Source organism: Macrobrachium rosenbergii, chromosome 17 (genome assembly GCF_040412425.1).
Source record: "Macrobrachium rosenbergii isolate ZJJX-2024 chromosome 17, ASM4041242v1, whole genome shotgun sequence".
NCBI classification, from domain to species: domain Eukaryota; kingdom Metazoa; phylum Arthropoda; class Malacostraca; order Decapoda; family Palaemonidae; genus Macrobrachium; species Macrobrachium rosenbergii.
In genome coordinates, this window is record NC_089757.1 from 39,624,860 (window position 1) to 39,640,382 (window position 15,523).

Here is a 15,523-nt window from a genome sequence, read left to right on the forward strand (position 1 = left end):
TGGATGGACAGAGAAAGCCATCTCAGTAGTTTTCTTTAACAGAAAACTAAAACTGACCTACAGAGAGAGAGAAAGTGGGGGAGGGATGGCTGCCAAAGTACATGTGAAATGTTTGGTAATGCTATGCTTGTGTATACATAGACAAGTACACATTACCAGACAAAACAAATAATTACGTAAAACACAAACTTACAACACAAAATCTTGCCTTGAAGAGGAGAAAATAACGTATAAACGGCAATTATTAAATTATTAAATACAGTGTTACGTCAATCAGAATACCAGACTGTATTAGACATACACCATAAATTTCATGTAAGGAGCATAGTGAGGCCCCAATGGGGTTGTGGTGACTATGGACATTTTAGTTTGAGCCAGAATTGCCAAATTCCATTGGTATGTAAACGAGCAAACAGTGATATTCTGGCTCACAGAGTGTGGAAGTGGTAGGATGAGGCAGTTGCACTTCTTTTAACCTTAGATCTTAGAATTTCAGAGCCTGTGTTCACACAGTAAAACCAAGAAGTATGGCACAATTGCATAAAAAAAATGTCATGTATCTCTGGGCATTTCTCTACTACCCATTCCATCCACTAGTGCTACCATACAGCTAATTTAACTACATTCATTTGACTGTTTAGCTGTGCACAAAAGATTTTCTTCAGGTAAAAGGCATTGTTTATATGCCTAGGCAAAATACAAATTCCTTGTGAATTTTAGTAATTTTGTACTTTTTATTAACAATGATTCCTATTCTTTAGTACACACACAGTGCATTTACACTTCTTTTAACCATAGATCTTAGAATTTCCAAGCCCATGCTCACACAGTGAAACCAAATCGCTTTAATAAAATTCATGTAAAGAACTGTTTTTATACATTTGATTAACTGTGATTTACAGTAGTGTGATTGCCTATTCTGAAATAATAAAGGCGCAGTACGTACATGCATATAATTACACTTTATTTAACCTAACATCTTAGAATTTCTGAGCAAGCAGTTTCCAGATGAACAAAGAATGACACTTTCTGTTATGAAAAATTACTTTTCTTGTGTAAATATTACAATGAACAGCAAGTAAATTACATTTTGTGTGCTATAGATAGAACTTTTAATACACAAGAAAAAATGACCACACATACTTCACTTGCAAACCAAAAGCACAAAAGTACAAGTTATGTCAGACTCAGCGACACAAGTGGCAGGTAACATAGTTTGATAAGTGAGGTTCATTGGGTTGAGATGCCAATGTATTCATCCTTTATGGCAATAATCCTTATTATAAGTGAATTAAAATGAAAAAGTTAGATAGCAGTAGCTATTAATTTTTATACATGACTGCAATTTGAATGGGTAAGATTCCGTTTTCCTTATGGTTAAGTGTATATTTGGATTAGTTTGTGACCGCGTGATCCCGGATTTGCCGTGGATTAACCTTTTCTCTTTAACCCCTGGCAATTAACCATCTGGTATTCAAGGTTATACATGTTTTTGGATTTTGTAAGCCTAAACTTTAGTATGTCATTTTGTTTGGTCTTAGGTTCAGTTTGTGACAGCTCGATCCTGGATTAACCTGAATTAATTTTCTGTTTATTACCCTTTGACAGTTGACCACCTGGTATTTCTTGTTCTTTTTGTTTATTTGTAACCTTTATATGTGTGTCTCATTTGTGCCCCAATGATGCGTCGATAAACGTGAAAGCACTTGGTACTGAACTTCTGCCTGTCTTTTTCCTGTGGGATTAATATATATATATATATATATATATATATATATATATATATATATATATATATATATATATATATATATATATATATATATATATATATATATATATATATATATATATATATATATATATATATATATATATATATATATATATATATATATATATATATACAGTGAACCCCAGTATTAAATGAGGATGCGTACCACACATCCCCACGAATAGCTAAAATCCACGAATACTTAAAACCCCTCTAAAAACACTTAGAACTGCCCTTTTTGATAGTTTAAACACAAGAAAAACCCCCTAAAAATGCTTATATCTGAATATTTTAATAGTTTTATCACAAAAAGTGCATTTAGTCATGAAAATTATATGAAAATACAGTAATTAGTGAACATTTCTCCGTGAAAAATACCACGAATGGGCGAATTTTCTGCGAATAATGGCTAGACATGTTCCACAGAGAAATCCGCGAATACGTGAGTCCTCGAATCATGAGAATGTGAATACTGGGGGTTTACTATATATGTACAGGCGGTCCCCGGTTTACGACAGGGGTTCCGTTCTTGCGCCGCGTCGTAACCCGAAAATCGTCGTAAGCTGGAAAATCGTCGAAAATCGTCAAAAATCATAAGAAAACCTTACTTTTAATGCTCTGGGTGCATTGAAAACGATGTAAACTGCATTATTATTGAGTTTTACATAAAAAAAACCTTCAAATTATGATTAATCTGCCGTTTTGGGGCCATATTTCTTCCGTCGGATCGGCGTACGACGCGTGGTAACCCCGGAACATGCGTCGTAAGCCGGGAAATAATTTCTGATGAATATATTTGAAAAGCGTCGTAAGCCGGAACCGTCGTAAGCCGGAACCGTCGTAAACCGGGGACTGCCTGTATATATATATATATAATTATATATGTATAGATATATATACTTATACAGTATATATATACATATACTTATACATAAATATATATAAATATATATGTATAATGTTGCTGTTTTCTCAAATCTTGTCTAATGAAGTAAAAAAATAAGTACATATCTCAGAGGTGACTGTATGAAATTCACTGAAACTTTTAGAGTTTGTGGTATATACAGTATGATGATGCCAAATTTAGGTTTAGGAAAAATATTTTGGGCTACAAATTTTTTAAAATAAATTTATGTATAAATTTTTAAGAATAAGGTACACAAAGTTAGAGGTTAAATTTTTTATTTTTTTAACCTGAGAATTTTAGTTGAATAATGATAGGTGAAAATTTGAAGTGAATCCCTTTAATTGTAAGGCCAGCATGTCATCCTACTTTATAATGGTGCCGTATGTTGTCAGTGCTCCCCTAAAGATAACTCTGTATCAGATTTGCAAATGGACCAACAATATTAATTTTTTCAAGCTTTATCGGGAATAAGGCAATTTTACCTTGTTGAGAGGTGTTTTCAGAGAAAAACAAGACACCTGCTGATATCATGTTCATCTTTTAACTTTTGAATCATAGTAGAGTTCCCTGTGGAAAAAAATGTTAACGTTGCAGCCATTACTTTTGGCTACTATACACAGAAGTTGCGTCAGGTGAAAATTGGAGCCAGATTAAAAGACAGTGGGCTGCCATGTGTAAGTGAGCTGAGAAGAGAATGTAAAGTAAACGACAGAAAGCAATGCAGCTGGTGCAAAGAGATGTTACCAAAAACCTTCAGTCAGTGATGCATACTGTGGTCTGGTTAAATGCACTAATAAAATGAAATAATACTCAATCTATCCTTGTGATAGCATTCCAGGGTTTGTTGATATTTAATATAGAGTCACTCTGACAATATTCTATTTTTTCTTGCAGAAAGTGAGCACTGATTTGGGAATTAGTTCTGTATCGTCAAACCTTCTGAGTATTTACCGGTGGGGCCAACAAGTTATAGATCTTCCAGCGGATCACCCTGCTCTACCTGTTACTTTGCAGATGTACCTTACACTCCATCTAGCACGTGTTCCACCACAGCCTGGGTAAGGATTAACACAGATTTGATGCTGAACTGCATATTAAATACAGCTATGTCTCAACCTAACATAACTACATAGCCATTAACTTTTGGAACAAGAATTTTTTTTTCAAGGGAGCCGGTGGGAGGAGCAGCCTTACACTGGCATGTCCAGCATGTGTAAACCCACTACCAGGGACAAAACAAATGCCAAGATCAAGGGCTGATTTATTTGCCCTGGCAGAGTTGGTGAAAACCTACATAAGAAATACAGAGAAACAGAATTGCAAGTGGTAGAAATTAAACATGAAAAGTCTAAAATTTAAAAAGGGAAGCTGTGGCAATGTGTGGTGGTATAACTGCTCATATTTCCATGCAAATTTAGTGATAAATGGATAGATTTTTTACAGCTGTCACTTAGAAATCCAGTCTACAAAGAAATTTTGATGATTGCACTGAAGGTGTGGTTTGCCACAGATTGTGTCCTAATCCATAAAATATACTTAAACAGATCTTAAGAATCGTGTTCACTTGTTGATCACAAAGGATAGGATAAAATGATGTAGACAGTCAGCTTAAGATCTGGGAAAGACATCTGTAAATTCCAAAGATTCACCAATAAGGTCACTTACACATTTCCCAAATTAGGTGATGATGTTATCCATATTACAATTGAAATCAAAGAACTGAAATACTGATCCAAATAGACAGAATACATTAATCCTGCATTGCAGATACAAATGATGTACAGATATTATACAGCACACTCCCTGTTTGATATCTACTGGGTATCACTATTCTAATTTCATTCACTGTAGGACACTAAAGTGTTATACACAAGGTACACAACTTAATTAAACACACTACATACAATTGTTCTCTACGAGGAGAAACATGTCTACAGTAGGTTAAGCGAGAACTGTAGCCTTTCCGTTGATTGCGGATTATACTTTGGCCTTCCGAAGGTGTCCATCAGAACCTTCCATGGCATTTACTACAGTTCCAGTTGGCCAACAATTCCTATCAGTGGTCTTGTACTTGATTAGAACAACATCTGTCATAATATGCCAATGAGTATTGGTCTATATCCTTCGAGACTGAAGTAAAGGCAGGTATTCCTACCTCCAATGGGACCAAAATACAGTGGCTAAGGTTTGAATACACCTCTATTCAACTTTGTATAAATCCATTTTGTGGAATTCTCCCAATGTATCTGTAATTAATTCATATTCAGCCTTTTGTGTCAACAGCATCGACAGTGTTAGAATCAGTGGACATTCTGGATCAGAATAAACGGGTACAAGAATTCTCAAGTTGATAATTATGCTGACCTCTGCTATGAACGTATTCAACATATCATATGTTAAAGTAATTCCAGTAGCAATAACATGGAGTCTAATATCCTCCTAATCATGCCAATCATGTGTTCCCAAGCTGCTCCCATTTGTGATGAATGTGGTGGGTTGAAGATCCATAATGTCTTGGAATCAGAAAAGTATTCCTTCAGTGAACCATTTTCAAGATTGATAGCATCAGTGTGCAAGTTGTCTGCTTACCGACACCGATAAACCGCTTACCGGTGCTGAAAATTGCTCGCCAATGCTGATAAACTGCCCACCAACGCTGATAAACCCCTTACTGGCACTGAAAATTGCTTGCCGCCACTGAAAATCTGGTTTATGACATCATTAGCCAAGCGTTGTAAAACTGGAGCACCGTTAGCTGATGCCGCCGATAAGTGGGGACTGCTTGTAGTAAGTACCAACATTCTATGTTGTCACGCAATGATGGAGCAACCTTTGGTCTTGATGAAAGTTGAAGATTCATCAAAAGTGATGGAGTCTGGGCTGTTTATGACTCATATTTCAAACTTACTGAAGCATGGTTCCAATGTTGTTGGTAGCAAGTAAGTTTTGTAAACCAGTTCAAGAGGTCCATGTTGGTTGTCTAGACAGGTATCACCTATAATCAACCACCCTAACTTTAACTGTTGTGCATGAGATGCCTTTGGTGGTCCATAGATTTGGCATATGCCTCTATCAAGTCTCTCCTGATTAACAATAGAATGTGACTATCGTCATTGACAGGCATGATATTTCCTGTAATTCCTCTGAGATTTGGGTGGTGCAACATAATATCAGGTGTTGGAATTTCCACCTGGTTGCTAGGAATATGATCACATTCTTTCAGTCTCAACAGTTGTAGGCTGAAGTTTCCATTAACCAGCTGTACAACAAGTCCTTTTCCTCTTCTTCTGGATGTTAGAATTTTACCAGTACACATAGACAAGATATAATTTTCTGGAGAATCACGGATATCAGATAACTAGGAGATTCTGGTGAAGCAAGTGATCAGTTACTCGGGTTGTCGATGAACCGCCCTTTTCTTGTTGTCCTTATGGAAGACTTCAACAGGTAGGATCTTGGTACATGATTTTCCACTGTATGAATCTGCACACATCTCAGTACAAGTTGAACTTACTGCAGGAACAGTAGGGAATTTAGTGGTACTCCTTGTCTCCCCACTATCTCCTTCACTAGTGAACTTGACAAGCTTATTGGTTTGTCACTTCTTGTGATGTGTAGTGCAGTAGAAATGTTTTTACTCCCGCACTTCTTGCATGAAATACTTGTAGTACAATCACGGCTCTTATGCGCGCTGGAAACACATTTGTAACAGAGAATGTGTTCTTTCAACAGTTTCTTTCTCTCTTCAATCGATTTTGATCTGAATCCTCTCTAATTATCAAGTGAATGCTTGTTTTGTGAAGTATTCACCGACTCAAAGGTTGAGCATCACTAGCGCTGACACTGGAATTCCCAGACTTCTGGTTGATGTTAGTTTTCTTTGGGATGATTTTATCTTTATACTGAATGTTTTGCTGTCCTGCCATCTTTAAAGGAGGTGATGAATCTGGTTCTTTGGTCCACATCCTTGATGAATGCACAAAACTCTGTAAAAGAAATTCCACGTTGTGTCGGGGTCTTATATTTAACTCTTGTGGTTCGTTTTCTTGAAGCCCTTATGGTAATTTACCAACAGTTGTTCTGATTCCAGAGAAATTGAAGTATGCAAGTAAATTCTTGAAGCGGATTCTCCTTTATATTCAATTTCCAAAAGAATGTCAGACAAGTCATAAAGTTGCTTGCTGTCCTTGTTGGTGTGTCAGGGAAAATTAGATAATTTCTCTTTCAAAGAAGCTTCCACCATATCAGGTGACCCAAATCTTTCATCCGGTCTTGACCACAATTGTTGTAGACCTCTTGTAGGAGTGTCAGCATTTGAGGCTTGAGTGCTAAAGGTATATTTGGAGACTCAGTCCCTAGCCATTTTGTGAGAACGTTCAGGTATTCTGAGTCAGAAACTTGGAGTTCATTATTAATGCATTTGAAGGTGGCTTTCCATATGTAGTAGAATTCAGGTCGGTCATTGAAGTATGTGAGATGAGAAAATAGTAAGTCCTTTCTAAGCAGGAATTTTTTTTGTTTCTGAAATCATGTGTGTTCAATGGACGTTTACCCATACTGGTTGGCGTGGACAACAGCAATGGGAAGCCTCCCCCCCAATCCCAACCCCTTGAAGAGGTGGGGGGGCTTAGGGACCCACTGCAGGGATTGAATGCACTTTTATACCTTCCATCTTTGCAGTGTGTTCAACCAAACATAGGGAATCCTTCATCCATTTACTCCTCCTGCTATTAAGTTTTCCTGCTTCCCTCTTCCTCAGTCATTGACAACATTTGTATGGCACTGAAATGTGGAAAAGACTGCTCCTGTAACTTAGTTTGAGGGCAGGGTTGGACAGCATGCCTCTCCACCCATAAAGCTGGAGTACCTGACGTGATTGAGCAAGGCAAAACTTTTATGTCAAACCTTGCCCTCAGCACTTGGTCCAATCTCGATGGACTGATGACACTTAAGGTACTGAGCGTATGGTGTATTTTCAGGTGAGGATCCTAGTGCATTTACCTCTGTAGGTGACATTGTTGCTCCTCCCCCTGTTGGGCCTCATGGCTAAGAGAGACCTCCATCCTGGGCAACTCTGAAGAAAACTCAGTTCTAATAAATAAAGGTGGTATTAACATGTTAATACCCTACAGGAGGCCAAGAAAAACCAAACACAGGTAAGACCCAACCTTGACACACTTTGCCTCCCTCTTTGGAAGTGGAAGTTGGTCAAGGTTCCTAACCTTAGAAACAGACAAAAAATATTGGCTTTAAAATGGAAAATTTCATATTGAATAGACACTCAACTTCTGAAATGTCATTCAGACAGATTAAAAACCAGGTGTGGTTGATAGAAACCACAACAAAAGTGAATGACTATAACAAACATTTCCAGACAAGGACTGACATCCCAGGATGTTCAAGGACTGTGCCCTCTGTCTCCTGCCTTTGCTTTTGGTCCTCCATGGACAGAGTTAGATCGCGGTTGCATAAGGGCAGTTATAGTTGGTCTATATCTTCAGTAGGTCTAGATCTTGTGTTTGACCCTGTTGTTCTACGATTATTCTAGCGATTCGTCAGAGCTAGGTAACTGATCACGATCCATAGTGAGTGCTGAATGTTGTGCCTACAGCCGTTGCTGGCAGCCCTGAGTCTGTAGTTGGATTATCAGGAGTAAGCATTCGCACCAGTTCTCCCCTTTCATCACCGATGGTCCAAGTTTTGGTTTTGGCAAGACCCATTATGTCCGTGCTCAGACTTTTAAGGTTTTTGTGGACTTTTTCAAGCTTAGACTAAGCGTGCCAGATATTCTCATTCACCAGTCAGTCTGCCAGTTTCTGCATGGTGTCAAGTCTGCGTACAGTTCTGCGTGTGTTATAGGTCTGCTTGGGGTGTCATCGGGGCCGCTCAAGGCATTATCGAGTTCATATGAGGTGTCAGCATGTCTACACGGCTGGCAGCAAGTCTGCACTGCCGGCAGCATGTCCGCATGGCTGGCAGCAAGTCCGTATGACTGGCAGTGAGTCTGCACGGGCGTCAGTGAGTCTGCACTGGCATCAGCGAGTCTGCACGGGCATCAGTGAGTCCGCACGGGCATCAGTGAGTCTGCACGGGCATCAGTGAGTCTGCACGGGCATCAGTGAGTCCTCACGGGTGTTAGCAAGTCCAAGGCATTAGTGAGTCCACTTAATGAGAAAGCTTTTGACTCTCAAGTTTCTGCCAGATGGATTATGAGAACTTAGCGCCTCGTCTTGTGAGACCATCTGGTTTTGGGGCTACTTTTGTCCAGAGGAAGATAACTCTTACTGGCCTTGCTCTTCCTGACAGTATTCTCCTTTGCCTCCTATTCAGGAAGAGGAGCATTTAGTCTATCCCATCAGTTTTAAGAAATTAGTTCAGTTGTGCTTAGATGGATATCTGCAGTCCTACCTTTAAGCTATCACTTTCTGTACTTGGGAGACTTTACTCAATGGCAAATGTTTGGCAAAAAGTCTCCTTTTTTTTTTTTTGCCTCCCTTAGTGTTTGCTTGGAACCCTATGGTGTATCGAGCAGGGGATTTTTCCCCCCCTCTTCTCCTGATCCAGCTGTTATGGTCCATGTTTTTCCAGCCAAGATAGGCGCAGTTGTCCTGCTAAGCGACATTTCTTGATTCATGAGGCCAAGAATACTATGTATTAAACTTGGCTAATGACATCGAAGCTATGCCCTTTGGTGAATTGTGCTGAAGACTGTTAAATGTATTTGAAGGAGTTTGATGGACTTCTTCCTCCTTGGGCCAGGGATCCTTTGATAAGTCCTAAGGGTTTTTGTTTCCTTAGCAAGGCTTTTTTGGGATGTGATAGGTGAACTGGCTCATGTCACTAGCAACCTCAAGTTCACACAGGAGAGCAGCTATGCTCTTGGCTGGTTCCTTCAGTCTCCCTCTGTAGCAGACAGTGATTGGTTTCAGGTCATCCATTTTGGGAAGTAATAGACAACAAGCTATCTGTTTATGCACTTTGGGCAGGAAAGGAGACAGAGAAGACCAAAATTCCCAGGCCACCTCCTTCTTACCACTTTGGGCAGTCTTCCCCAGTCTTCCGTCTAGGCTGAGGAAGGAAGAAGTGTCCTTTTGGCGGCAAGGATCCAGATTTCATTCTGCCAAAGGGTGATGTGCATTTCCTCCACTAATATCAAGATTCCTAAGTCTGGATAGCTCATCGAGCCTTCATGTTCCTGTGGGTGCAGGTTAGGCCACTTCACTCAAGTGTGGGAATACTTGGTTGTGGAAGCCCTGGCAAAGGAAAATTAATTTCTTTTGGAAGGTTATTGGTTTCTTTTCAGGAATTCACCGCCTCTTCAATCAGCTCTTAACCTTTTAGTCCTACAGAGCGGCATAGAGAAGAGACAGGTGTTGGTCACAAAGTCTTTTCTCCATTAGAGAAGGCAGCATTAGAGGAAGTACAAGTTACTTTGCTGGTCTTTTTACACAGGCTCTTCCTAGTGACAGGCAATGGGAAGTCAGAGGACAGTCCTAGACATATACAGGCATTCCCCGGGTTACGTCGGGGGTTGTGTTCCTGTGCTGCGATGTCAGCCGAAAAATGGCGTAACCCGAGACATTGTCGAAAATGGTAAAATTATTTTTAAATCTTTGGGTGTCTTGAAAATGACATAATCTGCATTTTGATTAAGCTTTTCATAAGAAAACTCCAAATTTTGATCATTCTGCTGTTTTGGAGCCATATTAAAGTTCCAGTCTTCTGTTGGACTGGCATCGTAAACCTGGAACATGCGCTCTAACCCAGGAAATGATTTTTGATGAATATATGTTAAGAGCAACGTAACTTCAGAACAACGTAAGCCAAGTCCGACGTAACCGGGTACTGCCTGTACAGGCTCAACATCTGTGGCCATCTGTTTCCCTTTTTTCCATGGAGTCAACCTCCACGATCTTGAACCACCATTGTCTTTGGGAAAAGACAATATCAGTGTTGAGCTCTTTGTTGCAGGCTGAGTTCCATGCCCCAAGTTTTCACTAGGGCGCTATCACCTTTATGAATGTTTTACTTATTATAAGCATATATCGTTTTATATGCATTAGATTTTATGTATGGTTGAATGTATTTAAAATTTAGGCGAGCGTGGAAGTCAGTGGTGTGGATACATGGCAACACTGAGGCTGTGTAGAAGAAGGCTCACAGAAGGGGTTGTTTTGGAGGGTGGGTGGACCTGCGGAGCATTTTCTATGGCTGGGATTTGGGGTGGGTTGGGGATGCAGTGTTGGATGGGTGAAGAGGACTAGGTAGACCTGGCTTGATAGTACTCGTTTGGTTTCGTGTTTTAGTGTTGATGATACAGTAATTCACATTTTTATTAAAGGTTATGTACAGTACAGTAACACACGCCCCCTCTATTTTATGCTACAGCATTCCCAGTTACACTATATTTTTTACTGTATTTTCTCATTTTGTAATTTTTCAAACCAAAAGATAAACCCAATCTTATGCATAGTGCATGTATTTATGCACGCTCATTCGATCCCATCAGTGAACTCGATACAGCCTGCTTGTTGTTGGCTTGCATACATATGAAATTTGAATTTTAAATATTTTTAAGGCGATTAGAGATGAAATAGCAACAGTGATAAAATACTCTCTTGGGTACTGTTATGATTTGTGTGACATTCATACTTAGTCAACTAAACTTGTAATGAAATACGGTACAGTAAATCCAGAAAAGCAAAAACAACAGCAACACGTAGGTATGCACGCACACACAGGCTCGCTGGATGGCATCATGAACATCTTTCCCTTGTAGGCTCAGTCAGCTGATTCTAAGAATGTAAGTATGACAAATGGTGGACAGATGGTTGGTGTTTTTTATACATATTACAATGATGATATAAGATAATACTGTATAAGTGGATTCTGTAAGTAAAATAACAGTTTCAGTACTATTACCTTTACCTTAAATACAGCTGGAACAGCCTGTTTGACTTATGCAAATGGACACTGAGTGTAACACCTAGGCTAGCCTAGGTCAGTAGTTCACACATACACATTTTGTATCTTGTGTATGGTGATACAATATGGTATCAACTGATGAGAAAGTTGCTGTATAAAAATACAGTAACGATCATAAAACCATGATAGGATGTGGGTAAACATGGGGCTACCTACCTACTGAACTGTGTCATTTATGAGAGAGAGAGAAAAAGAAGGGGTTGCATTTATTTTTCAAAGTGTATTTATGAAGTATATCTTGTTACAAATATGGGGAAAAAGATAAATTACTGCACTTTGCATAAAGTTTTCAGTTTAAAGTGTGATGGTTGTTGTTTATAAGGATACAGTGTGTTTGCATGTATGTGGTATTGACAAGGTTAGGTGAAGATGGATACGGAGTTGCCCTTCAACATTTTACTCACCATTATCCTGTTTTGCCATTATCTGACGGGCCCTTGGCTCTATTAATCCAGATAATTGAAGGATATTTTATACAGCACAAGCCTGATTCCTTTGAGCAGGAAGGATGACTTTTCTTTCATTCTGTAGAACTTAAGGGTAGGAGCAAACATCTGAAGGAAAGATGATGAAGGTTAAATCATCAAAAACATGAATGTGAGAGGAGATAATGTGAAGAAGGTCAAAAATGAGTGGAAGAAAAAGAGTGGGTGAGAATTTTTTTAGAAATGGTAGAGATAGCATTTGGGGAAATGTCAACAAGAGATTTTATTAACTCGGTTGCCTGGGTAAAGTATTTACAGAGCTGGGAAGTTTTGTCATATAATTGATAATAATCAAGCCTCTCTCACTTCTAAATCCCTCTATCCAAGTACAGTTTTTCTGAGTGTCTCATCAACTTCATTGATGAAGTTAATTTGAGAGGTAAATGACATATGCTGTATTGGGATTTTGCTGTGGTATTAATGTAAAATATTGATATTCACATTAATTTTGGAATTTATGGCAAACCATTAAGATTGTATGCTAAAAACATGCATGTTTTTTTTTAAAGTTCTGTTAAATGTTTGAGAGGTGTATTACTAAGTTGTCATTTCTTTTCTACTAACCTTACTTGGTTTTTATGTTTTACCTGTTACCAGGCAATATGAGTGTGGCTGTGTGGTTCTGAGGTTCTACCAGGGATTTGTAAATTCATCATTTTTAGGGAAGATTAAGAAAAAAGTAAGGTCTGCAGTAGAGCATTATGAAGCTAAAAATGCTAAACAAGAAGAAATGGAAGCTGAGGAAAGCAGTGAAGATGCTCAGGTAAAATTGTGTGCTAGTGTTATTTCCTCTTTTTCCAGTGGAGTTTTCAAACTATCATTGTCATTTTTTTTTATTTTTTGGCAAATTTTCATGTTTATAAAAGGTCAAGTCGACAAAATATTTTTTACTCAGTTTTTTGGTAGTAAATTCTAGTCTAAACACTAGTGTTCCTTGTCAGAAAATAACAACAGTTATTTATGATCAAAGAAATGATTGCATTGTCTTATCTCATATTGTCTATGCTGTGTGCTCATTAATAGTTCTTATGGGAATACAGACCATCACCTTTGTGTAGTATGAGTATCTCTCAGTGCAAGCTGAAATTGGTAATTGAAACTTGGCAACAAGGTAGTTAACTGGTGGTTAAGGGGACTGAAAGGAGAAATATCCCTCACTCTCGTGCTGTCACCAAGCTCTTTTTCTTTGGCTATTGTTGAATGAGGATGCCGTGCTGTGGTAATACTGACTTCTTAGTTGGAACTTGTGCTTATGTTTTTAGTGTACAGGCAGTCCCCGGTTTACGACGGGCCTGGCTTACGACGTTCTGTCGTTACGACACTTTTCAAATATATTCATCAAAAATTATTTCCCGGTTTACGACGCATGTTCCAGGGTTATGACGCGTCATACGCCGATCCAACGGAGGAAATATGGCTCCAAAACGGCAGAATAATAAAAATTTGGAGTTTTTTTTGGTGAAAAACTCAATAAAAATGCAGTTTAAATCATTTTCAATACACCCAAAGTATTAAAAGTAAGGTTTTCTTAGGATTTTTGACGATTTTCGACAATTTTTCGGTTTACGACGATTTTCGGTTTACGACGCGGCGTAAAAACGGAACCCCCGTCGTAAACCGGGGACTGCCTGTATTGTTCACATTGAAAATAGTGTCATTAACAGCGGTGTGAAGGGTTATAATGAGTGTAGTGAATTGTCATGCCCTATGTTTAGGTGATCCACACTGTTTACTACGCCATTGTAGGGATAGAGTTATGGCTGGCTTGGGATGGTTATGGTAGAGGAAGTAGGCCAGAAGAGTTAGCCTGCCACATCCCCCTCACAAAGAACACCTCCCTACTCCTCTCCTGTGTACTCAGCTCTCTCATATACTTTGTCTTTTAAATGGAAAATGCTCCAGCAACATTAACCACAGTTACAACTCTGAGAAGAGAGTAAGACATGGGTCAGGGACAAGGAGAGGAAGCACAAGCATTTTGTTTCCTTGTTCTCCTCCAGTTTGTTGAGCTCTTCCCTGCTCTTGGAGGCAATGGTGTCCATACACCTCTGGGTGCTTCATTGTAGGTTGGTCTGGCAGGGGTCACACCGACCTGTTTGGTACCGTGGTCGACATGCACTTTTCAGACATGAGGCATACTCAGAGTTCTAGAATACCTCTCACAAGGAGTCCCATAGGGTTTTGAGTGAGTACCCTCCTCATATTAGTGAGGCATCAATGTACTTTCACCCCTGGGTGTGATGTTCACCACAGTTAAGGTTGACACAGGACTCACCAACCAGTTTAGTACCTTGCCTCCTTTGATATGAGTAATGCTTTCTTCTTTCCTTCTTTAAATCTTTAGCTGAAAACCCTTATGGACAGAGTCAACAGACTATAAACCCAAGAGGAAAAGGTGATAAATGAATAGATATGTCGTTACTTACAATAACGACATGGAAAATCAATTGTTATTGAATATGTTTATGTTGTATATGGAAAGTGTTCTTTTATATCGCGTGGTGTCAAGTGGAGATGTGCAGGTTTGTGTACAAATGAATGTTTAATTTATATTTAGTTGTAATAAGCGTTGTTACCAAAGAATATTGTCTTGCGAATAGTTTGTATAATTGGTTAACAATGCGATGTAAATTGTTTGATAGTTTCGTTCGGTTCGTGTTGTTTTGGTGGCTTAGTTCGTCTTGTTGTTGACTCTTATCGTGAGCGGACGAGGCCAAAGTCGTGGGTATGGGTGAGAGAGCGAACGAATTTTTTTCATAGTGAGAGGTGGACACGCGGACCACAGTCAGTTCGTTTCTCAACTTTGTAATGTGTGGTTAGGAAGCCGGAGGTTTAGTGAACAGAATTTCGCTTCGATTGGATTAAACATGTCGTTCCTTCCCAGCGCTCAATGAAGTAGATGGATGAATCAGCCGAAGTTTGGATAAGTATCATATATTTGATTTGCCTTGATATATGCATATCTCATTTCCAGGACTGAGTAAATTGAATATATATATTAGTGGTATCGTGGTTTACCCGTGCCTATCATAATCCAAACCCGCAATTGTGTCAATAACATCATATAAATTACAGGCGGTCCCGGTTTCCACGGACCGTTCTTACCGCTGTAAATTGTCGAAAATCGTCAAAAATCATAAGAAAACCTTACTTTTAATGCTCTGGGTGCATTGAAAACGATGTAAACTGCATTATTATTGAGTTTTACATAAAAAAACCTTCAAATTATGATTATTCTGCCATTTTGGGGCCATATTTTTCATAATCGTAACCCCGAACATGCCCGTAAGCCAGGAAATAATTTCTGATGAATATATTTGAAAAGCATCATCGGAACGCCGTAAACCGTCGTAAACCGGGGACTGCCTGTAG

General features: G+C 38.9%; 1 protein-coding gene across 2 annotated transcripts in view; it reads left to right on the forward strand.

The window, feature by feature from the left end:
• Epg5 (ectopic P-granules autophagy protein 5) overlaps positions 1 to 15,523 on the forward strand; it is a 474,230-nt gene that overhangs the window by 167,620 nt on the left and 291,087 nt on the right. For both annotated transcript variants that reach the window (XM_067119916.1, XM_067119917.1), the window contains 2 exons: positions 3,576 to 3,739; positions 12,749 to 12,914. In XM_067119916.1, the coding sequence (XP_066976017.1) occupies positions 3,576 to 3,739; positions 12,749 to 12,914 (330 nt within the window). The remainder of the gene's footprint in view (positions 1 to 3,575; positions 3,740 to 12,748; positions 12,915 to 15,523) is intronic.